At 49.6% G+C, this 24,146-nt stretch overlaps 8 protein-coding genes across 8 annotated transcripts; 5 read left to right on the forward strand and 3 right to left on the reverse strand.

Moving 5' to 3' along the window:
• Positions 1-551: 551 nt before the first annotated feature.
• On the forward strand, positions 552-2,235 carry BGW36DRAFT_386258 (uncharacterized protein). Its single transcript, XM_046217001.1, has 3 exons — positions 552-632; positions 695-765; positions 823-2,235. The coding sequence occupies exons 1-3, from the start codon at positions 578-580 to the stop codon at positions 1,882-1,884; spliced, it is 1,188 nt and encodes a 395-aa protein (XP_046069147.1). The 5' UTR covers positions 552-577; the 3' UTR covers positions 1,885-2,235.
• A 630-nt stretch (positions 2,236-2,865) lies between these two features.
• Positions 2,866-6,062, reverse strand: BGW36DRAFT_301849 (putative actin-interacting protein; the record flags this gene model as incomplete). Its single annotated transcript, XM_046211726.1, has 2 exons — positions 2,866-5,811; positions 5,901-6,062. 2 exons carry the CDS (start codon positions 6,060-6,062, stop codon positions 2,866-2,868), a joined length of 3,108 nt encoding a protein of 1,035 aa, XP_046069148.1.
• Positions 6,063-7,405: 1,343 nt separating this feature from the next.
• Positions 7,406-11,280, forward strand: BGW36DRAFT_410382 (putative PAB1 binding protein; the record flags this gene model as incomplete). Its single annotated transcript, XM_046219135.1, has 5 exons — positions 7,406-7,906; positions 8,138-8,327; positions 8,377-8,644; positions 8,698-11,028; positions 11,072-11,280. The coding sequence occupies exons 1-5, from the start codon at positions 7,731-7,733 to the stop codon at positions 11,278-11,280; spliced, it is 3,174 nt and encodes a 1,057-aa protein (XP_046069149.1). The 5' UTR covers positions 7,406-7,730.
• A 1,617-nt stretch (positions 11,281-12,897) lies between these two features.
• BGW36DRAFT_347723 (kinase family protein) lies at positions 12,898-16,119 on the forward strand. The gene is made up of 9 exons (XM_046213243.1): positions 12,898-13,298; positions 13,353-13,490; positions 13,550-13,660; positions 13,720-13,866; positions 13,917-14,290; positions 14,347-14,641; positions 14,691-14,894; positions 14,949-15,121; positions 15,170-16,119. Exons 1-9 carry the CDS (start codon positions 13,176-13,178, stop codon positions 15,963-15,965), a joined length of 2,361 nt encoding a protein of 786 aa, XP_046069150.1. The 5' UTR covers positions 12,898-13,175; the 3' UTR covers positions 15,966-16,119.
• A 548-nt stretch (positions 16,120-16,667) lies between these two features.
• On the forward strand, positions 16,668-18,527 carry BGW36DRAFT_302291 (uncharacterized protein; the record flags this gene model as incomplete). Its single annotated transcript, XM_046211768.1, has 2 exons — positions 16,668-16,773; positions 16,867-18,527. Coding segments are annotated over 2 exons (1,767 nt in total), but the record flags the coding sequence as incomplete, so codon positions are not given.
• Positions 18,528-19,238: 711 nt separating this feature from the next.
• Positions 19,239-20,301, reverse strand: BGW36DRAFT_386270 (N-terminal acetyltransferase A complex catalytic subunit ard1). Its single transcript, XM_046217002.1, has 2 exons — positions 19,857-20,301; positions 19,239-19,773 (listed from the first exon to the last, which is right to left on the reverse strand). The coding sequence occupies exons 1-2, from the start codon at positions 20,221-20,223 to the stop codon at positions 19,373-19,375; spliced, it is 768 nt and encodes a 255-aa protein (XP_046069152.1). The 5' UTR covers positions 20,224-20,301; the 3' UTR covers positions 19,239-19,372.
• Positions 20,302-20,567: 266 nt separating this feature from the next.
• On the reverse strand, positions 20,568-22,011 carry BGW36DRAFT_301987 (PLC-like phosphodiesterase; the record flags this gene model as incomplete). The annotated part of the gene is made up of 3 exons (XM_046211736.1): positions 20,568-20,788; positions 20,843-21,442; positions 21,495-22,011. 3 exons carry the CDS (start codon positions 22,009-22,011, stop codon positions 20,568-20,570), a joined length of 1,338 nt encoding a protein of 445 aa, XP_046069153.1.
• A 1,078-nt stretch (positions 22,012-23,089) lies between these two features.
• BGW36DRAFT_399987 (SUR7/PalI family-domain-containing protein) lies at positions 23,090-24,119 on the forward strand (the record flags this gene model as incomplete). Its single annotated transcript, XM_046218586.1, has 2 exons — positions 23,090-23,483; positions 23,539-24,119. The coding sequence occupies 2 exons, from the start codon at positions 23,090-23,092 to the stop codon at positions 24,117-24,119; spliced, it is 975 nt and encodes a 324-aa protein (XP_046069154.1).
• Between the last annotated feature and the right edge of the window lie 27 nt (positions 24,120-24,146).

The raw sequence follows: 24,146 nt of genomic DNA on the forward strand, positions 1-24,146 counted from the left end.
CTCAGATACAAGAAAGACGCCTGGAGAAGTAGGGGAAACCACGTAAATAAATGCGTGGGATATAAGCGTGAGGCTCCTTTCAGGGCAGAGCTAACGGAGATGTACTCGAATTACCTTGTTTGCCCCCCACGAGGCTGATAAAAAACCCGACCAAGGCGACTCTCCACCTTCTCCTCCTTCGGCACTTTTACACAGTAGCTATACCTTTAAGGCCTTGCAAACTTGATAAATACAATCAACCGATAAAAAATTTTTTTTTCCCGATGCAGTTTCGGTCGTCCCGCGAAGATTGGCATATCGGCCATTATACAAATACGGCAGCATGCATTCGCTCGGCAACACATTCCAAGGCGGTTCACCTATGCAGCCACAATCTTAATAGTCCAATAGGATACATGCATGTACTCGGGTCACTTGGGAGGGGGTGAATGGGGCAGTGTTCACACTTTTTATGCAGACTGATGCTAGAGTTCACATGATTTGCCCGATTTGCTCTGCACACGGCCATGATTGGGCGGCATTATGCCACCATCTGACACTGCCAGGTATCACCGCACTTGTCAATATTGAGAAATTTATGCTACGTCAAGGCAACAAGATGTTCTTTGTATTAAATACACTTTTGATGTCTCGTAAGTTGCCTCGAGTTGGCTGTACAATAACCGGAGAAAGAGCCATACTTATATTATAATAGAGAAAGTCCGAATCTTGCCTTATCAATTGCTAGCAGGTTCACAGGAGCCGAATATGTATATCCCTAAACCAGTAAGTATTCTTTTAATTCGGAAGGAAGGGTTCCCTAAGCAAACATATCTTCATCAGGTAGCGAAATTCCCCCGACTCCAGACTCCAGACTCATCATCGACAATGAGCAACTTCTTGCCCAACATTTCCCTAGATGCCGCGGGCCTCATAACACTCGCAGAGATAACGGTAGTAGCAGAAAGAACTGCTCTAACGGGAACCTCAATATACGCGGACTCGCTGGTATTATGTCCCGGATTCCATCGTCAACAGTCTGCTCCGGAGCTCAACGGGGGCGAGTTTCCAGCTGTAGCAGCAATGACCACAGGGTATGTCTTTCGCGTAGAAAACTCAGCAACGGTGACATTCCTCAAAAGGCATGGGAAAACAGGCCAATTGGTTACTGTTGAAGTCCTTCCTCCAAAGGATATACATAACAATAAATTCGATAATGTTTGCCTTACCCGGCTCCTTGACTATATTGGCGCTTGCTTCCATGTTGAAATGGCCACGCTAATCCCTCATTTGTTGTACTGGAGTGCCGCTATTGCATCACTGGCTATTCTTGGTTTATTTGTCTATATTCAAGAATGGTGGGGAGTATTCTGTCTTCTTGTCCTCATGTTTTCCCGGTTCTGCAACGTATGGGTGATTCGTCAACGAGCGAAAAATATGGGCTGGAAAGGCGCATCAGAGCCCGGTGTTCACGGCGATCTCTTGATCCTCATGGGTGGCGATTGCTGGATCAGAATGCAAGGCGCAGTCGACGACTTGAAAGCAGTCACCAGCGGCCAATGGTTGCGAGACAGAACGTCCCTCGAGGAATTTCTGACAGCCCTTTCAACCGTGTTGGTCTACATAAATGCGGCTTTGGTCAGCAATATCTGCACATTCGGGCAGTTGGTACTGCTACTGCTGTTTATTTTTTCGGCTGCGCTTTTGTTCTTGTCTAATGCTACAACGACGGCGATGAAAATGTATGGGAGGACAATTCAGGTCAAAGGTCCGCCTAGACAGTATCTTCGTAGGCGTGATATGGCTGATGAATTGATTCGCGAGTCGAATCGGAAGGATTGGGCACGACGTTTGGGCCTCATTGTTGATGATGATGATACAAGCCAGTCCCCGGTTGTTATGTGACCTGGAATGACTGTTGATGCCTCTTGAAAGGAAAGTATGCAGGTTTCTGACATTTGGAGACCGGGAGGAAGTCAATTTAAGCCACCAACTCTTCCTAAGGATATTGGGAGGATAAGTCAATTCATTCTTGATTGGGCATCATTATTGACGGATAGGAATTTGGAATGGAATGAGACTCTTCTCTCATTTCGTGTCAGGTTACAAATATTGCCAGGATGACGATGATTATATGATTGATGAGACACGAAGCCCATGTACAATTGACGCTTAAGATTTAACTTGAAGTATCAATTGATCAGTTAACAGCTTATGATAAGTTTTATCTATTAACTAACGATACATAGATCACACACACTTTTCGATGTTATTCTAAAGATTATATTTCATAACAAATAACATCCAGTTTATCAATTAATGACCTGAAACTACATACATATGTATGTAAAGCATCTTGATGCTGATGAATGGACATGCCGCCACACAAACTTAAACCCACCTCACAATACATGCATTGTCCATTAAAGTAAATACACGTAAGAGATAGTCGTAAGACGGCCCGAGAAATGGAAAGCGTCCGTATAGCTCAACAAAGGTCACAGGCGTAACAGGGGTATCCATAAATCCTCAGATTTATCGTAAAAATCAAAATTTCAAGGAAAAACGATGAGATGCAGGTAGTAAATAGAGAGAGATAGGACGCTCGGGGTGTTATATAGAATAATAGGTACATAAGTAAAGATCAAAGGTTGACAAGAAAGTAAATGAGAGATCATTTGGATGTTTCACAAATCATATCAAGCTCCCGTACTGCGGCTTTAAAACAAGCGCGGTTATATATCTTGCACAACTCATACTGTATATGTGGCGAATATTCTAACCAGTAAAGATCGATGGAAGCCATGACTTCCTAGAGCCAGACAACACTGAGTGCATCGTGAGTCGAAGCCTAAAAGATACAAACGATACTGGAAGTAGATATATCTACATACCACGATGCTCAGTCGAACTCTCCTCCGTTTCACCGGATTCGCCATGCTCTACCACAGGTGACTGCTCTTCTGAAGCATTATTGTCATCATCTGCGGTAGACTGCGGGTCAGAAGTAGCTTCCTCGACCTCTGAACCACCAGAAGGTGTTTGGTTCTCCTCATTTGAAGTAGTCTGGGAGGTTTCTTTTTCTTTTTGCTCTAAACCTGCTGCTCTTGCTTGTTGACGTTCCCATACTTCTTTGCGGATGCGATCATCTTTAGCTCGGCGTAGTCGTTCTGTCTCCTCGAAGCCTCCGCTCTTCTTCAGCTTTCCTTGTCCCACGAATTGCCCTAGTTCTTTCTGGAAAAGACCAACGCGCCTAGATTCTAGCTCCTTTTGTCGAGCTTTCTCTGCCCGCTCGATAGCTTCTAGACGGGACTCATGATTCGGTTGAAGAGCACGCACTTCGCCAAGAACCCCGTCTTTAGCCTTCATGGGATCGACATTCTGGTCAATTACGAGAGTGCGAGATGTGCTACGAAGAACAGGGGCACCCTCCGAATTCTGGACATTCTGTTGACGTGTAGCTTGCTCAACAAGAGCAAAAGTCTGGGCAGCCTTTTCTAGATCGTCTTCCAAGTCGGCAGCAAGATCTTCCTGCATCGTGAGCTGATCACGCTCTTCACAAACAAGTTGAAGTTCTTTCTCCCAAATTTTGGTCCAGATGGGTTTCTCGCGCTTCAAGAATTCTTGCATCTTCTTGACGTCCTTAGTAACGGAACTCAAGTCTTTGCTGACATTTTCTAGCTGTCGAGGAAGTGGGCGGACACCGCGTGAGACCACATCTTTGCGAAGATCTTCAACTAAGTCTTGGAGATCGTCAACTCTTCCGACTAGTCTCTCCGAATCTTCTCCAAGCTCCTTCTTCCCAGTATTGATACGTGCACGTCCAGCATCGCCCTCGTATGGGGCCCTGGATACCGTTTCGGCTGCAGTCTTTACTCCGCTTGCTTTAGCTCGTATCTTGCCCATGGAAGCTGCAATATCTGAGGAGAAACTTGAATAGGTTTGGCGTAGAACAGCAATATCGCGTCTCAGGCTCTGAAGCTCAGCAAGTTGATTACTATTTCCTGAAATAGGAGCGCGTAGTTCACTTGTCTTAGATGCACCTGTACCAACAGCAATTTGGGGAGCCACTGTAAAACGAGCCATTTCTTTAGCAGCATCCAACTGGCGTTCCGAAACGCGCTGAATGACGGTTTCTTGGCCATCCATGGCATTTTTCACCCCTTCAATCAAATTACGAATGCTTCCAATACCATCATCAAAATGGCGTTTCACCTCATCAAGTACTTCAATGTTGAGTACAAGAACAGATCGATCCTTGACATCGTTCAAATCTTCAAGTTCATGCCGCACCCCAGAAACAGGGTCTTGAATATAGATTTCCGGAAGATCGACCCCGTTTTGGTGGGTGTTCCAAGCAAATTTCTCGATGAAAGCGAGTTGGAGGCGACCGATTGTTAAACCTGTAGATCCTTCTGGAATGACGTATTTCTTAATCTTGCTCTTGTATTGTAAAAACAGTGTTAGCTCTTTCCCTGGGGAGGGGGAATGTTCTGGTATAAACTGCGGCAAATGTGGAGGTGTGGACAAAGTAGGGGCCGGTTCATTTGGACTTTTAAGTGTAGTTGATGTCGTATCGTCGGAAATCACTTTGGTGGGCTCGAATACCTCAGCCAATGGTGTTCTCTGGGACGGCTGTGGAAATGGAATGGAAATATCACGACCATCTAATTCAACAGGGGATCGGAGCTTGTCGGATGGAGTTTTCGCTATCGGGCTGCTATGATCCTCATTTGCCGCTGTGTCATTGGGTGGCGCAATCCGAAGATTGGAACGAGTTCCTTCTACATTTTCTGGAATTGTGGGTGTAAAGGGACCTTGATTAGTCCGATTGGGAGATATTTCTTGGCGAGTGGTTGACCTTTGCCTGCCATGCCCATAAGAGCCACGTAAACGGACAGCGTTAAGTGACTCCCTCACATCACGACCCCTATTAGGCAATGCCGTGGTTTGAGTTGGAAGCACAGGAACACCATTAGCAGAAGTACCGAGATGTTTTTGTATTTGATATGCTGAAAATCGACGCGATGCACGCCGCTCGAGTTCTCCACTTCGCTGCAAAGCTCCTAGAGCATCGTCTTGTTTTGGAGCAGGTGGAGGGGGTGGTGCCGGGTACCCCAACACCGCGGCGCGCTCTACTTCCAAAACCGATGACTGTGCTGATGAATTCTGTAACGCTGGTGTTGACATGGATGAGACTGAATTTTGTGAAGTCAGGGATCTTTGAGCGTCTCGCTTGGAAGCTTCACGATCAGAGAAACTGCCTCCAGTGCGATCCCGTGGGATTGACGGCGCAACTTGATCTTCTAGAGAGCCACTGCTTCCGTATCTACGAGCAGATGAAGGACGCTTCTGAGGTGACTGTGGCATAGGATCTTCGGGTCCCTGACTTGATGGCCCAGCTTGGCCGTCCCCTACGCTTCCTAGACTGGCTTGTCTCGGCGGAGGAGTGCTTTTGCTATCTTCTCGGGCCTGTTTTGACCGTAATCGTGCCTGCTTCTTCTTCAAACCGTGTAGGAGGTTGATGATGATATCACGTATGCGTGGTAAATACCTATCCAAACTCTGTGGAGAGGCATCTTGACTCAACGTATCTTCAAGGATTGTACGAAGAAGATCGGGTACCGGGCCGAGATCTGATGTGTCGACACCGATGGCATTGAAGGCCCGACAGGCCAGGTTGAATTCGTATCCCAGTCGCACATAGACATCGGACACCTCGTTCTCGGTGGCTTGTTGACGGGACCATTGGGTCAGGGTCTCTAGAAGCTGCTTAGTGGCAACGAGAAGATGCGTAACACTTTTTTCGATCTGCGAAAGTTGTTTGTCGGGCTTCCCAGAAGTTAGCACCATCTGAGACAGACTAGCAAAATAACACCTCATGAAAGAGGAGTAGGCAAGCGAATGGGCTTTGAACCTACCACGGACGCCCTTGACGCCTGCGAACGGGCAGAGCCTGAAGAGCTTCGGGGACCCGATGTTTGTGATGCCATACTACCCCCTGTGCTGCCGCCCACTGTTGACGGGGAATCTGCTCCGGATGGCCGTTGTGATGGTCGAGATAATGAAGGCGCCGACTGCATGGCCAGGACGGGACGAGACAGGGTAGGGCGACCGCTGCGCCTCGATGTTGCAGATGAGTGACCCGGGTGATTTTTGACAAGGCAGCAGGCCGATGGCAAGAGAAGTGAGGCTGTCCTGCTCCGAGCGGAGGTGATCAATTGATCTCCAAGCTGCCAGCCTCTTTTCTGAAGATGGCTCGGCATCTGTGTACCTTGCTCCCCTCGCCCCTAGAAGAACGCGGAAGGTGTGGGTCACGGGGTCGCGGGCTCCACCAATCTCCAGCCAGCCACTCGTTCGACAGCAACGTTGTCACAGACCACCATTCATTATTATTTATTATTATTGCTTTGCTTCTATATGCGGCTAACGGGATCTCGATTCGCCATGTAGCTGGTAGACGCTGAAAGAATTTTCCTGCATGTCTGGGGATTACGGAGCAAAACGATCGTGGACCCGCAGTGTCCGATTCTACGAATCGCCCGAACATGACATATTTGGTACGTAGTATTGACAGCCAAGCCCAGCGGATGAAACATTGAACCATCAGGGCCATTCTCATTGACAGATATCGATTGATATAGCAAGCAGTATCATATATATATAACGTGTTTGAATGTACCCTGAACAATATTAGATCCATGGATGACTGGGGCTTCTCCTCTGGGATGCCAACTTCCTGCAATATCAGTTATAGGGTCTACGTATATTACGCAGTGCAGATGCCTGGCCTGCTTGAAGCTAAAAGGTAACCTTTAGCTAAACTACGAATGATGTCGACGCCGGCACATATCTAGGCTAATAGCCTCAAAGCTTATTCGTTTTTTCAACCTGAAGCCCACAAGCCCCCCCGCGTAGGAGCCGCGCCTGTATCTATAGTATTTGCTAGATCTCACTGCCACCAAGAACCGTGGAAGTATTGACAAGTAAACCCAGGGGTGCTAGAGCCCTGTCAGTGCTTCTTAGTTGAGGGCATGCGTATGAGTGTCTCTCTGGTTCCTCTCTCTGATGGCTACAATAAGAGCCTCGCGCGCACCCGGGCTAAAGAAGTCGCCCCGTCGTTGCCTTCTTAATAGGTGTGCCTGCAGTGTGACCTATGGCGATAGATGTGAGAGAGGGCGAGTTAGCGCTGAGTCGGCGGTACACTGTATATGCTATATGCCACAGTGCAGTGCATACTGTATGGCTGGTCCAGTGACACTGTGCCCAAGCAGGCTAGGCGCCGCGCCCCACTGTGGCCCAGTCGCGCGCCAAGCCGCATCGCCGCCCGGCAAGAGCCCAGAGCAGCTCCTTCCTCCGCCAAGTCTGGCTCCGTCCTAACCTCGTTTGGGAGTCGCTCTTACCTCTCTGAGTCGCATCCCCCAACAGGCTAACAGCACTCATCACCATTTGTTGTTTTTTGAGACGTCCTGCTTCCCTGCCGGTCTCAACCTCGCCCTCTACCCCCTTTTCCCTTTGCCTCTTTCTATTTCTCGTTATCGCAGTCTTGTCTGCAATCTCGAATTGAGCTGCAGCCACCGCCCAAAAAGTCCAACCCCCCTTTCCCTTCCCTGCAGAGAGGCTGCCTCATTCGATCCGTGCGGGCGGTGTGTGCGTGTGTCGTGGCCTCGTCCATCCCCCCCTTCCTGCTTTTGCGACGTGGGCAGGTTCTTTTTTGAGTATCAGACGTTTGTCTGCAAATCGCCATTTCAATGGCTTCGACTGTCAATTCTGCACCAGCCGCCAACGGCCCTGCTGGTAGCAACAATCTACCTCCATCTTCACAGAACAACGGCGGTGCTCGGCAGTCATTGAGGACAAATGCAAGCTTGAAGGGCTCTGAACCCGGTAGGCGCCAGTCTGGCAGCCCGGTTGATGGGGGTCAAAGGTACGTGGTTCTGCACAAAAATACTTACGGCTTCCGGCGGCAGAGGTTGGCCGGATTGAAAGGCAGTGGGAGCGAGCTGAGAATACAATTCACATCAAACCCAGCATGTGTCATTTGTTTGCTTGATAAAGGCTTCCAATTGCTGTCAACAGTCAATCCTATTCCACCTCTGCGGCCTATGAAAGAATCTGTCTCTTGGAAGAAAAGACGCTAATCCTTCTTGATTCATAGGCGCTCCAATTCTCAGAAAGCCTGGACTCAAGGCATAAACCCTCTCACTCAGAAATCTTCTTCGCAACAGAACGGCAACAATTCCCACATCAAGTCGACACCGTCCCCGAAACCAACGGCCTCCAGAGAATCCAATACCCCAGAACAACACGCCCATGACCGTCTTGTCTTCCTACTGACAAGCTTCATCGTATGTCCACGAGATAATAATTTGCTTTCATTAGCTAATATCCACTCAGGGCCTTCCGGCAACTGTCATTACGAAGACTGGTGATACGTTCAATGGTATATTTTCATCTTCAGAACTGCAATCTAGTGATTCGGCGTTTGTTCTCAAAATGGTTCATCGTGGTCAACTGGACCCTCGCGCCAATGGACTAAGTGATTCGGCTAGCCCATTCGTTGGCGCATCTCCTGATTACAGTATGACCTTCGATTTAAAGGATATTGCTGATATCACAGTGGCCAATGTCACTACGTCAGAAATCATGGCCAAGGAATCAAACGGTAGGAATACTTGGAGCCCTGCTTGTGTGCCTTTAGTACTGACAATACAACAGGCCCTACGACTGGATTCCGTACCGACACTGACATTTCGGGGAGCCTTGCAATGCGGGAAAGAAATTTGCAGCGTTGGGAACCAAGCTCAACAGATCCATCCGTGGACATGCATCTCGAGAGCGCCCAGACTGGCGACTGGGACCAATTCGAAGTAAATGCGCGTCTTTTCGGTGCCACAACTAGTTATGACGAGAATCTCTACACCACGCGTATTAACCGTAACGATCCGTCATACAGGAGGAGAGAGGCAGAAGCCGCCCGAATAGCTCGTGAGATTGAGGGCACGCAGACGGACAACCCACACTTGAGAGAAGAGCGTGGCCACGCGTTTGAAGGCGATGATCATGATGAGGAAGACAAGTACAGTGGAGTTCGTCGTGAAGAAGCCTCTTTTCCACCATTGCAGTCTGGCCAACCCAATACGTATACACCACCGGGACGACGACCGCCTGTTCAACAACCACCTACCATTTCTCCAGCTGTTTCTGACCCAGCCATCATATCTGCTCAACTTGCTAAGCCCGATGCTGCACCAAAGGACTCGGCACTGTCGAAGCCAACCGCATCATCTGAGACCTTGACAAAGACCGCTGCCCCATCTCAATCAAAGGCCCCGGAGAAGAAGGCAGCCGCCCCAGTCTCCAATGCACCCACTAAACGCCCTGGAGCCGCTGAGAATGCTACGTCAAATGTGGAAACAGAGGTTCTCGATCACTTCCGTCAATTCGCCAATAACGAAAAGATGAAAATGCAAGAACGTCGCCGTAACCAGGCATCTCATGACCGTACTGTTAAGCTGAATGAGCTGATGAAGTTTTCGCAAAACTTCAAACTCGCAACTCCTGTTCCCAAAGACCTCGTTCCCATCCTAGCGAAGGACCCAGGAAAGCAGGAACAAATAATCGAGAGAGCGCAACGCCAAGCCGACGAAAAGGCAGCTACCACCAAAGTTGGGACACCAACTACGCCCCCCGTAGAGCAGAAGGCTGGAACTGTCCGAGCTGCGGCACCTCGTAATGAAACCGGAACGAGTGCCGTGCCTCCATCAGCACCCGCCGATCGCCAAAACTACTCTCGTGGTCGCCAGGCGTTCCCGCCTCAGGGACCTCATGGTGGTGGAAGAATTCAGTCTCAGACATTCCATGGAGGTCGGGGAACTCTCGGCCACCGACTGGCAGATAATTATCGCCAACAAAAGAGCGCCCTTGCAGGGGTTCCTGCTCCTTTGCCTATTCAAGATGTTCGCGTTCCACCGTCGGGTCCTTCGAATGATCCCAAAGTGCAAACTCCCACGTCCAGTAAATTCAATGTTCGGGCGATGGAATTCAAGCCTAATCCAGCGGCTAGTACCTTCACTCCTGGTGGCTCTGGGGCTGCTGCCGCTAGCCCACAATTAAGCACCCGTGGTCGATCTGTTTCTCGTGCTAGTACACCTTCTGCCTTTTTTGGCAACAAAAAGCCTCTCCCTGCAGCTGAACGGCCATCCTTGAAGGACCAATGCTCCCCTATGGAGCGACTGAGGAAGGAAGCGGAGGAACAAAAGGATAAAGACTTCACTTTTAACGGCGGGATTCCACCGCCGTACCGAACCGCTCCCACTTGGGACGTGGCACCCGGAAACCAAGAGAAGACTTTCAGGGACATGTTCAAGACTACACCGTCGCTAATATCACCTCAGAGCCGTTCTGCTTCAAATCCGAATGTCCCTCCTCATGGACAAGCCCATTTCCATGCTCAACAAAGCAATCAAAACGCGACTTCTACCGGGGGCCCTCTCCATGGCCCTCCTCATCTTCACCAGCAACAACCTACCCCCCACTTCGATGATCCTCACCGCATGCAATTGTCTGCATCAACTTCGCACATGTTCCCATCACCCCGATTGCCGCATGCTTATCCGTCGCCTATGGGTTCGCATGCCCAGTTGGCCTTTGGTCAGCCGCTGCCTCAGTTTTATGCCAACCAAGGCTCTCAGCCTGGAAACATGCGCCAGTATCCTGGTGGACCTCAATTTGCCAATATTCAAAATGGAATGACCGCACCAATGATGGTACAACAGCCGTCAAGCGGACCCTACATGGGGGTTCCCCAGGGAATGAACGCGCAATACAACCCTCATATGCAAATGTATTCTCCTAACCCAACATACGCTTATCCGCAGCATGGTGGTCCTCCACCGCAGCCGCACAGTGGATACCCAAGTCCCAGTCGGACAGCGCCTATGATGATGCATCAAGGCTCCCAGCCTGGTCAGCCGCCTCAACCAGTAATGTTTATGAACCCTGGCCAACACGGACAGCCAATGTATGCACCACAGCAACCCGGCCATGGTAAGTTACTTGTCCTTGTTGGTCTTTCTACAAATTAACCCAGCTTCTATAGTTCCCCCTCGCGGCTATCCACAGCAACCTCATTACGCCTCCAGCCCTCATCAGTCCCAGCACTATCCACCTCATCAACACCGTGGACCTGGAAATAACTACAGTCCCATGCCACAGATGGCCCCTCATGTGCCGGCTCAAACACCTCCATCTGCGGCCGCCGGACCCCAATCCACCGAGACACCTGAAGATACTAAATGAGCAATGGGCCAAATAACCTCATCAAGGGATGTCTCAAGTTTCCGACGCTTTTGAAAGTTGGGTCTTTTCCAGCCGTATTGACATAGCTCCACCAAACTCCTCGGCTTGACATTGGAGCACGGTGCCAAATCATTGATATTTAGGTCATGGCTCAATGCGTTGTTCATCTCGGGTCTATTGGTGACCGCGTCGCCGATTCAATTTTATCCTATTATGAGGACGGCGATATGGGGAGGACTTACGGCTGATGCTTTCAATCCAGGAATGGTATCTCTGGAAATGGTTTCTTTGTTGAAGTGGCCGCGGAACATTCGATATTCATGCAAGAACATAGGTTTTGCTAGTGCATTAGTTGAATCTGGCATGGATACAATCTCGATAGGAGAGTTAGTAAGCTGGTAGTGGTTTGTTATTGACAACGGAGTCTCGCTTCAACACTCTGTCTATTCAATAGATGTGTCTTGAGACTGAATGAGCTGCGATCACTTGTTGCATTTATGTATCCGCGGGATGGTAGTTTCAACAAGCTAGCGAGTAGTGGGAGGTTGAATTCTACTTTAACAGGAAATACTAATAATCACTGGGTGGTAACCTGCTGAGTATTTAAAAATAGTTTAAAAACCAGAAACTTGTCAACTAAGTGCATTCACTAATCATACATGTATATGTAACTGGTAACAATTTGAACGCTATCCACGAATCTATACCATTGTATATCGTTAATCCTAGGAATTTACCTATCAAGTAATCAGCACACAATCAAAAATAGCAAAAAACCGGAGCAAGAAGTGAACAAGATCATCAAGCGGAAGGGCATAGGGAAATAGCGTTAGGATGATATTCTCCTCAGGTCTTTTCAAGTTTTGATTTATTTTGGACATCATTCTCAGCCCATGACAAGGAAAACAGCAATCCACTCCTTGCGGTGCTGAATCTAAAACCGACCGTCCTGCAATCCCCGAGCAGAATAGATTCGCGGGACTGAATCTCCGTACGATAGAACAGCCATGTCTGCCGACGCCATTAGTTCCTATTGAACCATCATGGAAGAGCAGCTGGCCAGGAACCCCATTAATGCGGCAGTTTGTTTGTTTGCACAAACATTTGTTTTTGTTATACACTTGGACTCCAAGATGAGATCTTTCCGACACGATTCACCCCCTGCGAGCAGCACGATGGTGCCTGCGTTGTTCTGGTTGAAAATCCAAGTGCGCGCTTTCAGAAAGCATTCTGAGTGGAAATAGTCTTCACTCTCTATCGCTCTTGATGGGATTGTGTAGGAGGGGTTTGTAGTAGAGACAGCCCCTTCAAGAGGGACCGCGCTTTCCTTGTCTTTGAGCTTGTTTGGTAGTCTGACCTTTTACCAAGTTGACATCACTGGAGAATGGTGCGTGGTGTATAATGTCGAGATAGAAAAGATGAAGCAACTTACAGGTTTATCAAGCTGGAGTAGGTAGTAGAGAGAGGGAGAGAAAGAACATTCTTCTGTCATTTCAAGGTCCGTCGCCAGGTGGAGCACACTAAGCCCGATACAGCCAAGCGGATATTCTCCATGACGCCAAGGCCGGGATCAGCGACTGATAGCGCAGAGCCCCTCGGCGCAGCGTGGATGATTGTGATGATGATTATTTTATGCTGTGTGCCTAATTCCTACTTCAACTTCTCTTCGCTGTTGGCAGTTTCCGACACAGTGCTCTGTATAGCCGAGCCAGCAGCGACACGTATTTCTTCTGTTCCAAAACTATGCGACACCCCCTTTTAATAAGCGCTGTTGTTTAATGATTGCCCTTTTCGCGAACCAACTTCCGCCGGCCGCATTAGCATTTAGTGACAACGTGGCCGACCACATTCAGGCACGAACACTGAGAACGAGCAATACCTAATATACCCATACCATGGACTTTTTGAAGTCAGCCGTCGCCTCGGCAATAGCGAAGGGGAGCTCTCTTCCTTTTTCGCTTGGAGACAGGGTGGATAGCAGCGATGCTCTGTGGACCCTACATAACGCCACCAAAAGGGTGCGTCTGAAATGTTATTTGTTGTTGTGGACATCTACTGACGCTACAAAATAGGACGATGGCTCAAACTGTAGCGTCTTCACATTCGACGCCAATTCGAATCGGTCTCGACTTCCCCTGGCGAAAAACGCGATGCGCAAGTTCCGCACACTGAGACATCCCGGAGTCGTGAAAGTGCTGGACACGATTGAGGTATGCTTTTTATAAGTGTGGGAGTAAAGGTGTGTTCGCGCTGATACGTGGTGTCGTAGACCGAGTCACATATATACATTGTCACAGAGAGGGTTACGCCGCTTTCCTGGAATGTGAAGCGAAAGAGTATTAGCGAGGAAACTGCTAAATGGGGACTCTATACCATCTCTGTGGGTTATCAGATCAAAGGATTTGATGCAAGGAAGGCACTGCTAATGGGGTATTATAGTCGACACTCAAATTCATTAACGAGGACGCGGCTTCTGTGCACGGCGCCGTGCGAGTTTCGTCTGTATACACAAGTGAGAGTGGAGAGTGGAAGCTAGGAGGATTCGATATACTAAGTTCAATGAATGATGACGAAGCAATTATCTACGTGCGTTAAAATGCTTCCTTCTAGAAGACTAGCTACTAACGCAGACACAGACATATGGCAGCCTTGTTCCCGACTCTGCACGCTACACCCCTCCGGAGATCAGCAAAGGAGGCTGGGAGGCGATAAAGCGGAACCCATTAGCTGCTGTGGATTCATACGGGTTGGGAATTCTGATATATGAAGTCTTTAATGGAAGCTTTTCAGGATCAGATCAAGTCGGGAAGACGACCAATGTACCACCGAGTATGCATCAGAGCTATCGGAGATTGTGCACAGCGAACCCTAAAATACGGCTCAGTGCTGCGAATTTCGTTGACCAAGGAAAGAAGATTGGCGGGTTTTTCGAGACGCCATTGATTCGTTTAAGCGACGATATTGAAAGTTTGGGGTTGAAAAATGAGGCGGAAAGAGAGGAGTTTATTAAGTGAGTTGCAGTCCCGTAGTTTCCTATTTAGAATTAATTTCTGACCGGAGTTATAGTGAATTGGATCATCTATCTGAAGATTTCCCGGAAGAGTTCTTCAAAATGAAGGTGCTACCTGAACTCCTGAAGTCGGTGGAATTTGGCGGCGGTGGTCCCAAGGTTCTTACTGCTGTTGTCAAAATCGGCACGAAGCTGACAGATGACGAATTCGCATCACGATTAACGCCTGTTATTGTCCGACTATTCGCTAACCCAGACCGTGCTCTGCGGGTCAGTTTGCTGGACAATCTACCCTTGATGATCGATCGACTACCGCAAAAGCTTGTAACTGACAAGATCTTCCCACAAATGGTAAGTAGAGAACCATGTCGACTAAAGGAAGCCATTCTCACAATAGTAGACTTCCGGATTCACCGATGCTGCTCCTGTCGTTCGAGAGCAGACTGTCAAGGCCGTGTTGACTGTTATCGGTAAATTATCTGACCGTGTGATTAATGGGGAGTTACTCCGATTTTTAGCCCGTACTGCAAACGATGAACAGCCAGGCATTCGTACAAACACTACGATTTGTCTAGGAAAGATCGCGAAGAATCTTTCTCAAAATGTGCGTTTCGCCACTGTTATGTGATATTCTTGCAACTGACTGGTTATGGGCTAGACAAGGACAAAGGTGCTTATAGCAGCGTTTTCTCGCTCTGTGAGGGATCCATTCGTACATGCGCGTAACGCTGGCTTGCTGGCCTTTGCAGCCACGATAGATTCTTACTCAGAGGATGACTGTGCTGGCAAGGTCTTGCCCGCTTTATGTCCTGCTTTGCTAGATAAGGAAAAGTGAGTCTATCTTTTTTGAGTTTGTTGCCCTTTATTAATCCAGTCTAGACTCGTGCGCGACCAAGCAAACAAAACTCTCGACCTGTTTCTACAGCGTGTTCGCAAATACAGCAGCACCATGGCCGACACCATAATACCTCCCCCGAGTGTAAATGACGGGTCTGCCGCGAACAACACCAATGCAGCGCGCATTGGCACATCAAGTGATACATCATGGGCTGGATGGGCGATTTCGTCGTTCACCAACAAAATCACCACTGCAAAAGGCGAGATCGAGCCTACTAGCAACGGGAATACACTGGCAGTTCCCGAACCCGTCCGTCCTTCATCCGTACCTCAATCAACGACGAAAACCCCCGTCGTAGACTCTCCCCAATATACTTCCTCTCATCTACGAACCGTGGCGGCGCCCATGGTGCGAGCATCATCCGATAATGTGACGACGCAGACGACGGCAGCAGACGATGTCGACGATGGAGACTACGACGACGCATGGGGTGCCGATGCATGGGATCAAGAGGAGGGCAAGGCAGACGAGGAAGAGACCTTCTTCGACACAACCTCCAGTCCAACACCGACCCCGGCCCCCGCAGTGGCAGTGCCGTATGATGATGGCGGCGAACCCGATTTTGCAGGGTGGCTGGCGGCACAGTCAAAGGCTAAGGCAAGCAAGGCTCTTCCCAAGGGATTGAACAAATCTGCTACTTCCAAGGGGCTCCCCGCGCGTTCTTCGGCGGCATCGAAAACGTCGACGGCGCGATCATCGAAGCCTGCTGCACCTGCTAAGGTGATTAATACGAAGCCTAAAGAGGCGGAGGAAGATGGCTGGGGAGATGCATGGTAGTCTAACATTTACTGCATTTGTGTACAGTCACTCTGCTGGGTCCAGATAGAGGAGTCCATATATTAATATCTGCCGATATCGAGCATGACTATATTTATTCACCAACATTAATACTAGTAATCTACTGTGATCCACTGTAACCAATTGATATATGCAATATTTACTTCAATATAAGCAAGCAGTCCATTGTACACGAGCCAGCCAATCATGTTGCGGCAGTCTATTTTCCGTACAAGTTAGGCTTGTGGGGGCGACAATCACATTATTATCGTTATATTACCTACAGTCTGCCTATGACGATCTGTTTTTATTTCGATATTATCCCCGACCGCAGAACAAAGAAACCAGAAAAGCAGCTTGTATCCTCACCGGCTTTGTCGGGCTTGGCTAGGCTGTGCCGACCGCATCGGGCCATTAATCATATCATACAACGAGCAGGCTGCAACATTTTACGCCTTACTAAATTTACCAAATTTATCTTATCCGTTGGCTGTTGCTGCCCCCACCTTGATGTTCCTTAGTTATGTCAATCTAACTTGACGTCTCCAGACTTCTTCTTGTCTTGTGATTCTTATCTATCACAGTCGCCAATTACTTCTCGTCGATTATTCGTTCGGGTGGAATGAATCATAAATAACTGGAACAACACCAGTATCTATTCTGTGGAGAGCAGCCCAACCTGCTCTGTCTCAGCCGAGCACAATGGACCATGAATACGATGACGAAGCTCCTCCGCCCTACTCTGCCATCGACCCTTTGCAGCAAGCTTCCAGTAATGACAATATCACTCCTGCTGCTGCGGACGAGAGTAGAAGGGCAACCAGCGAACCCCAGCCTTTTGATAGTGTAACTACTACTACGACGACGACGACGACGACCTCCAGTGATGCCCATCAATTAGAGACTTCCTTCTCCGCTGTTCGCTTGAATGACAGTGACACACCAGCTTCGTCTATTACACCACCTGCCCCCACGGCTGCTTCACCGTCGCCGCAACCAGAAAGTTCATCAGCGCGACAGCCCGCCCATTTCGCATCGGCAACGGGCTATTTTGCTGAGCGCGGCCAGTCACAGTCGCCCTCAGGCGACGAAAAGCGCGATACCTTGGTTCACCATTTAACTATATACGCTCGTAGTCAAGGGAAGGATTTCCCCCGAAGACCACGCTGCTGGAACACCCGAGCGGCCGACATCAACCAACATGATTGGGATACATTTCTCAATTTTGCATTCCCAGCCCATCTCGGTCCGGCAGCGTCCTCAACGCGTCTTCATCGACGGGTTCGAGCAGAGATCGAGCGAGATCGAAAGGATCGCCCGCAAGAGACGGACGATGAGCGATGTGCTCGTCTTGATGCCGTCATTAATGAATGGAATGAGTATTTTTTCAATCCTCGCGGAACCTACATTACATGGGTGTATATCGCCGATTTGGAAACTGGCCCAGTCTCGCCGCTGTGTCCGAACTGCTACCCTCAAGCTACAGAGGCTAGTCAAAGCCGTCTGACTCCGGTTCGCACTCCGTCTTTTGACGCGCCGATCCCGGTGTCTACAGAATTTCCTCCATATACAATCCCGCGGAGACCTGTGCCGCTTGCTAAGAGTCCTACGGCATTTGTGCAACAGAATCGACATTCAGCTGTCGCAGTTTCCCCTACGTCTGCAGCGGGTATAACTGTCAGCCCAGGGCCTGGACACGCTAACCAAGTATCCATAGCCAAGGCTTATCCCTACAGCCCTTATCAATCGATGAATTCATGGGCATCCAATCCAATCAGCTGGGCCAATCAAATGAGTATGCGAGCTCAGCAATATGCAGAGAAAATAAGCGCCCAGGCACAGGAGTATGGTAGATCAATCGAAGAAAGCGCACTGCAGCGCTCGAGGCAAATAGAACAGTATAGCAAACGATTGGAAAACAACGCCCTGGCACATGGAAGAAGAATTGAAGAAGCAGCACTATATCAAGGTCGAAAAATCGAGCAAGCGGGGGATCGTCTAAGCCATTGGGCTACCGGAATGACTCGGAATTCTTCGTCATCACAGTCGCCGCGTGAACAGACAGATGACTGGGATTCTCGATCAGTCAACCACGTAAACTTGCAACAGCCTTCTGCTCGTCGATCGTCCACGGCTTCCAATGCATCATCGATTGGCTCGAATGACTCGCTTTCATCAATCGACACCATCTCCACCACAGCTGAACTGGAGCCTGATGATCTTGCCGCAGTGCGCGCACAGCTAATCTCCCTAGATGATTACCATCATCACGAACTCCACAGTGCTGCAGTTGGCCTGCGCGGTCATCTCCGGGTTTTACAGCAAACACGTCGTGATTCTCGGTTTCTCTTACCACGGATAGGCACGTCGATCCCGCAAAGAGGCTCTTGGGGGCGGTGGGATTCGCCGCAGGATGAAAAGCAGCGGGAAGAGCGGCGTGTAGCAATCAGAGAAGAAGCCAAACTTCTACGACAGACGTTCCGTGAAACAGACCGCCGCGCGAAGCGAGAACTTCGTGACTTGCAAAGGATTAGACGGGCTAGAAAACTGCAACGACAGCAACGACCGCCGCCGCCGGTCAATACTGCGTCGCTAGTAAATGTAGCGCCATCCCCGATCGACCGGTCCATTTCAAACTTTGACGATGGAATCGATAAAGAAGTACTAACCTCGTCACCAATCTCGCCAACCTCGCCAACCTCGCTAAACCGTGCGGTAAGTGAGCCCATGCCAGTCGAGACCCGGCCTGCACCACCGCCAGCACCAGCACCAGCAGTAAACCCGCACGAAGCAGCCAAAGCATGGGCGAATGCGCAACGCGCCAAAGCCAAGGACATCCAAAAGGCCAACAAGCAGAAAATCAAAGAGATCCAAAAATCCTACAAAGAGCACGAAAAGAAGCAGAAGAAACTCGCCAAGAAACAGGGCAAGCAAACCACCGGTATCGCCGCTGGCCTGACTCGGCAAATAACTCCTGAAGCAGCGTCGTCAGTGTCATTAACCTCTACGACCTCGTTGCAGTCAACGGGGAATGTCTCGAATCACCCTCTTCCGAGGCCAACGTACCCCCAACCAGTACAGGAATCGTCGCCCACACGTGTGCGCCCTGATGCTGGTACTGGTGTGTCTTGGGGTGCTGGCATGAGACAGGAAAGTGGTGTGAGTGTGACAGTTCCGGATCCAGAACCACATACATTTGAGCTAGAAGGAGACTACAGTCTAGGCGAACGGTAGAGAGCGTAGCAACGAGCAATGAGACCATGGATACGGATTATGATTATATTTTGGGACATTTTGAATAGCATTTCAGTATTCTATCATTTTTAGCGCTGCAATTCAACCTTAGCTTCAACCCCCCCCCAAACATTCCTACATTAGTCTACCACCTCCAAGTTACCAAGTCACACCTATCGACTCGATGTCGCAGCCTCATTCCTCTCCACCAAATCACCCACGCCCAACCCTCTACCAACCTTGACCCGAATCATCTTCTCCTTCTCCTTCTCCTCCCCACTCTTCCCCAACTCCCCAACCGCCTCGCCCTCATCAGCATGACCATCTACCCCATCCCCATTTTTGTTTTCAGCGTCTTTCTTCTCCTTTTCCTCTTCCTCCGACCAATCGATCCACATCGACTTGAGATCGTTGCGCATAGCATACGCATCCTCGCCGTCCGCATAATATTTACTCTCCACCTTCTCCACCTCAAAGCCCAGCGTGTCACGGTAGAGGCGCAATGCGGCGTTATTCGACATACGCACATGCAGGGAAACATAATGCGCGCGATGCGACTCTGCCATTGCCCGTTCTGGTATCCTATCAGCCGGGGCCTCCCAAAAATCACATGTGTAAAAGAAAAAAAGAAGGGGGAAAGGGGAGACAGGCACGTACGACTCATCCGCATCAGCCGCTCTGCAATGCCCAGCCGGCGATGCGTGCGCATCACACTCAGACTGGTAATGTGACCATGCGCCACGCCGTCGGAGGGCTCCTCCTCCATTTTGGCAAGCACGTAGCCCACGACCTTGGGGTATTCTTCGCCCGGTAGGAAGGCGGTTTTGTTATTACGGTTATTCCGTCCATATCCGCCCTTGGGTCGTACGACTGCGACGAAGCTGAGTTGCGGCCAGGTGAGCGCGTGGTAGAGGTAGTATTTTAGGAAGTAGTTTTCGGGGAGGTTTGTGATGTTGCAGGTTTGCACGGAGGGGAGCAGGTTGATGTATGAGGGGAAGGAGGAGATGGGGAGGATGTCGACCATTGTGACTGCGTTTTTCTGTGCGCGGAAATCGAGCTGCAGTTCGATGTTCGGCCTGTCTGGGTGATTGTCGTGGTCTGCTGTCGGAGGTGTAAGATGCGGCCCCGCGGCGGAACGCTTGAGCTTGTCTAGAACGGGACAACCGTTAGGGTTTAGGGCGTTTGATCTCTCATACAAAAGTAGTTAATTGACAATTACAATTAAAATAAAAGCAATAAGATTATCAACCCACTGGCCTATCATAAATATGTAGTGTTTATCAACAATGCAACCCCCAAACTCCCCTCACCCAAACTGGAAATAAAATCGCTAACGTGAGGTATCATGGTAACTAATTACATACGAAATTACACGATCGTCAAAACGACACTGATAGCAACTGCCAAGAGAACCCCGACCAACCTATTGGATGGGCTGGATATAGGTGCCGCTGAGGTGGTCGTACCACAGCAATGTCCATTATACGTGACGTTGTTCATCTGGGCAGCGACCTCGAAAACAGACCCATTGACGCTGCCCTCATTATAGTAGTCCACAAGAAGGAAGTTTGGAGGCCTGTTCCAGTCGGCTGTAGGAAAACTTTGTTAATGCATTTTCCAGCAAATCGAGTAAATCAACTCACCTGTACAGTTCTCTGCCATTGCTCCCAGGCTTCCAAATCCCGAGACACCATTGGTCACATTTATGAGGGCCGTGTTTGGAACCAGCAAACTCACTCCAGCGAACGAGACATCAAGGTTCAAGTTGTGGTTAGCCATGTACATCCGGTTCCTGGCGTCTTCCGGAGACAGACCTGGCGGTCTCTGTACTGTGCAAGGGAACTGGCGGTCGGTTGGGGAGAACGGGGTCTCCCATAATTGGCTGAATTCGTCTAGGATGTACGGCACCTCTGTCTGGTTGGCCTGGTAATCCATGAAAATAACAGCCCGTTTACCGGAAATAATCATATTGGATAGCTGGGGCCAGCTATCCAAGCTCATGGGGACCTCAGATGGATAGTAGGCGTACTTCGATAGCCCTGAATTGATAATGGGGGAGGTGAAATTTCCCACAGGAACCAGGTCGTAATTTCCCATGAGAATCGTGATCACCTCGTAAGGGTGTTGCTGCAGCCACTGAACCACAGTGGTAAAGTAGTTTTCGAGTGTTCCGACGTTTAACAAGTCGCAAGAAGTATGGCAAAGGTACATGGTCTCGTTTTGATAGTGCGCTTGAAATTGGACTACGTTTCATTAGTCAGTAGAAGCAATCAAATAGGGATAATGAGAACATACGCATGCGGATGCCATCGTTCAGCTGCGTTGTGACTCCGTACTGTTGGTTGGAAGCGAGATTGCCTTGTCTGTCGAAAGGGCTGTTGTGCGCGGCGACATAAGTGACGTTGGAGTAATTTCGAGAGCAAAACTCAGCGTAGCCATTGCACGGCTGGGTGTTGGTGACCGTTGGAGCAGTTGCAGTGGCAGTGCCTGTGGCATTGGATGTTTGACTTGTTCCCTGGCTGCCAACCAGCACGGTAACTGTGTCTGAAGTTGAAGTACTTGTAGCTGTACCAGTTACATTGCCCGTCCCGGACGACGTGGGAATTGCAGAGATAGACCCGGTGGGCATGGTCGTTGTTGTTGTGACAGACTCATAGGTGACTGACCCAGTAGCTACATCAATGCTTAACTGGCCATTGGTGCCTGAGAGTGTTGTGAGCGCTGCAGTGTCGGATATTGTTGACGCTGTGGTGGTGTCGGCAGCGAGCACTGCTCTCGCCAGCAGCGCTGGGACGATCCATAAGGGCCGCATCTTGGAGAGTTGTAGCCCGCAGCCAGGAGATGGGTGTGGGATGAAGAAACAAAGGAAAAGCCGTGCAGTCTGCCAGTCTCAAAAAATTGAGTCACTGGTTGTCTGGCATATAACAAGACTAATAATATCTGTGGCAAGAAGTATCGAGTAATTAGGTTCAGGCCTGGGCTGTGGGGACCGAGGGTCGCTCCTGCCTGGAAGGGGAAGCCTCTGCCGCACCTTCTCAGACGATCGGCCCTTGTTTCTCTCGTTTCTCTTTTTTTTGTCTTTCTGTATTTTCCTCTCTGTAGTCCTCTTACTCTGTGAGTTCTGCTATTCTGCTATCAATGGCGTCGTCGTTCCCGAGTGAGAGACTTCTGACAGCATCACCATACCCCGTCATGGGACACACAACTGAGACCTCCACGCGTATACAGGGTGGACTATGACGTCGTGCTCAGCCACCAAACTTTGCAATCCAGCATCGCGTACCATGACTTCTACGGTAGTACTACCGGACTCTGTATGTAGGGGGCGCCATGGTGGGCTCGTGGGCCTTGGCCGCCCTCTCGCAGCACGATCGGTGGGTGATCAAGTCGGTGCACACGCCAATCATTTGACATAAGGCCGCGTCGGTCGGGGCTGATCGCCTATACTTAGCACTAGTATGAGCATCATGGTTAGCGCCTAGGTACCTCTGTACCGCCAAAGCTGCAAGCCTCTCCCGCCGCTACTCCCCCTCTCAGGCAGGATGTGCACGCCTGTGCGCCGCAGTCTAGATGTTCCACCAGAGCCCGTCTCATTTGTTGCCGCAGCCTGCGCTCCGTCACCGTATGGGCATATCTCGCCCACAAGCTTTTCCGCCTATTTCGAAGCATGCTCACCCTACTCCCTGACCTCGGTCGCAGGCTGCTGCTCGATATATTTCTCCTCTGCTGTGTCTGAGCTTCATCCCCCTCCTCGCAGCCAACCGACACCTTCGTCAACACCTCCTGCGGTTGGCCTTTGTCGGCCATGTCAATTGCCGATACCATAGTGACCAGTACTTTTTATACGGATAACATCCATTAGATTCAAGTATCTGGTGCAGACCGCCTCAATGACATCCTCAGACGAAGGGGAAGCGGTGCAAGCCCAGAGGCGCCATTCAACAGTGGTCTGGCATCGGATTGTCCGCGCTCTCATCTATCTGATTGCCTGGATCTTTCTCGTCCTAGTGTTGATTGGCAACGTCTCCAACAAACCTGTCCTTCGCGACACCTACTTTCTGAAGCTTGACCTCTCCAATATCATTCCGCAATCAGTTCCCAATGCTGTGTTCATAAACAGTATTGCTCGGACTATTGGGCTGCATGACTTCTATCAGGTCGGTGTGTGGAATTTCTGCGAGGGTTATGACGATAGTGGAATCACTTCCTGCTCCCATCCTAAAACTCTGTACTGGTTCAATCCAGTCTCAATTCTACTGAACGAACTTCTGGCTGGCGCAACAAGTACGTCTTTGTATTGTCCTTTTAAATTCTTCCATCATACTGACTTGTGAGACAGTTGCTTTGCCTGCTGAGATCAACGATGCCCTTAAAATCGCTAAGATCGCATCTCACTGGATGTTCGCCTTATTTCTCGTGGGAACCATACTCTGCTTTCTCGCTATCTTCATTGCCCCATTGGGCACCTCCTCGAGACCACCTCAAACAATATCATCTGACCCGGAAGTCAATAAAGCTCGACATCCCCATCACCGACGAACGTTTATTTGTCTGTGGTCTCTCCCGATGGTTCTATTGACTTTCATCATTGCACTCTTTACGATTGTGGCTTCGGCCGTTGCTACGGCCATGTACGCCATCTTCGCCCACGTCTTCATGAGCAACACTATCGACCTCAATATCAAAGCCAATCTTGGAACGCAGATGTTAGTCTTCATGTGGATTGCTTCGGGCTTCACTTTAATTGGGTTTATAGTGCAGCTAGCTTCTTGCTGCTGTGCCTGCTGTAGTGGTCGCAAGGCCCGCAAACAGTTGCGGGATCAAGGTCATTCCCAGGAGAAAAACTCTTCCTCTGGGAATAGCGATGAGGCCGCGATCAAAAGAAGGTTTGGCTGGCGCAAGGCTCGAACTGATGTGTAATGAGGAGCTTCAAATTGTCACTTATTG

Source organism: Talaromyces proteolyticus, assembly GCF_021365285.1.
Source record: "Talaromyces proteolyticus strain PMI_201 chromosome Unknown BGW36scaffold_10, whole genome shotgun sequence".
Taxonomy (NCBI): Eukaryota; Fungi; Ascomycota; class Eurotiomycetes; order Eurotiales; family Trichocomaceae; genus Talaromyces; species Talaromyces proteolyticus.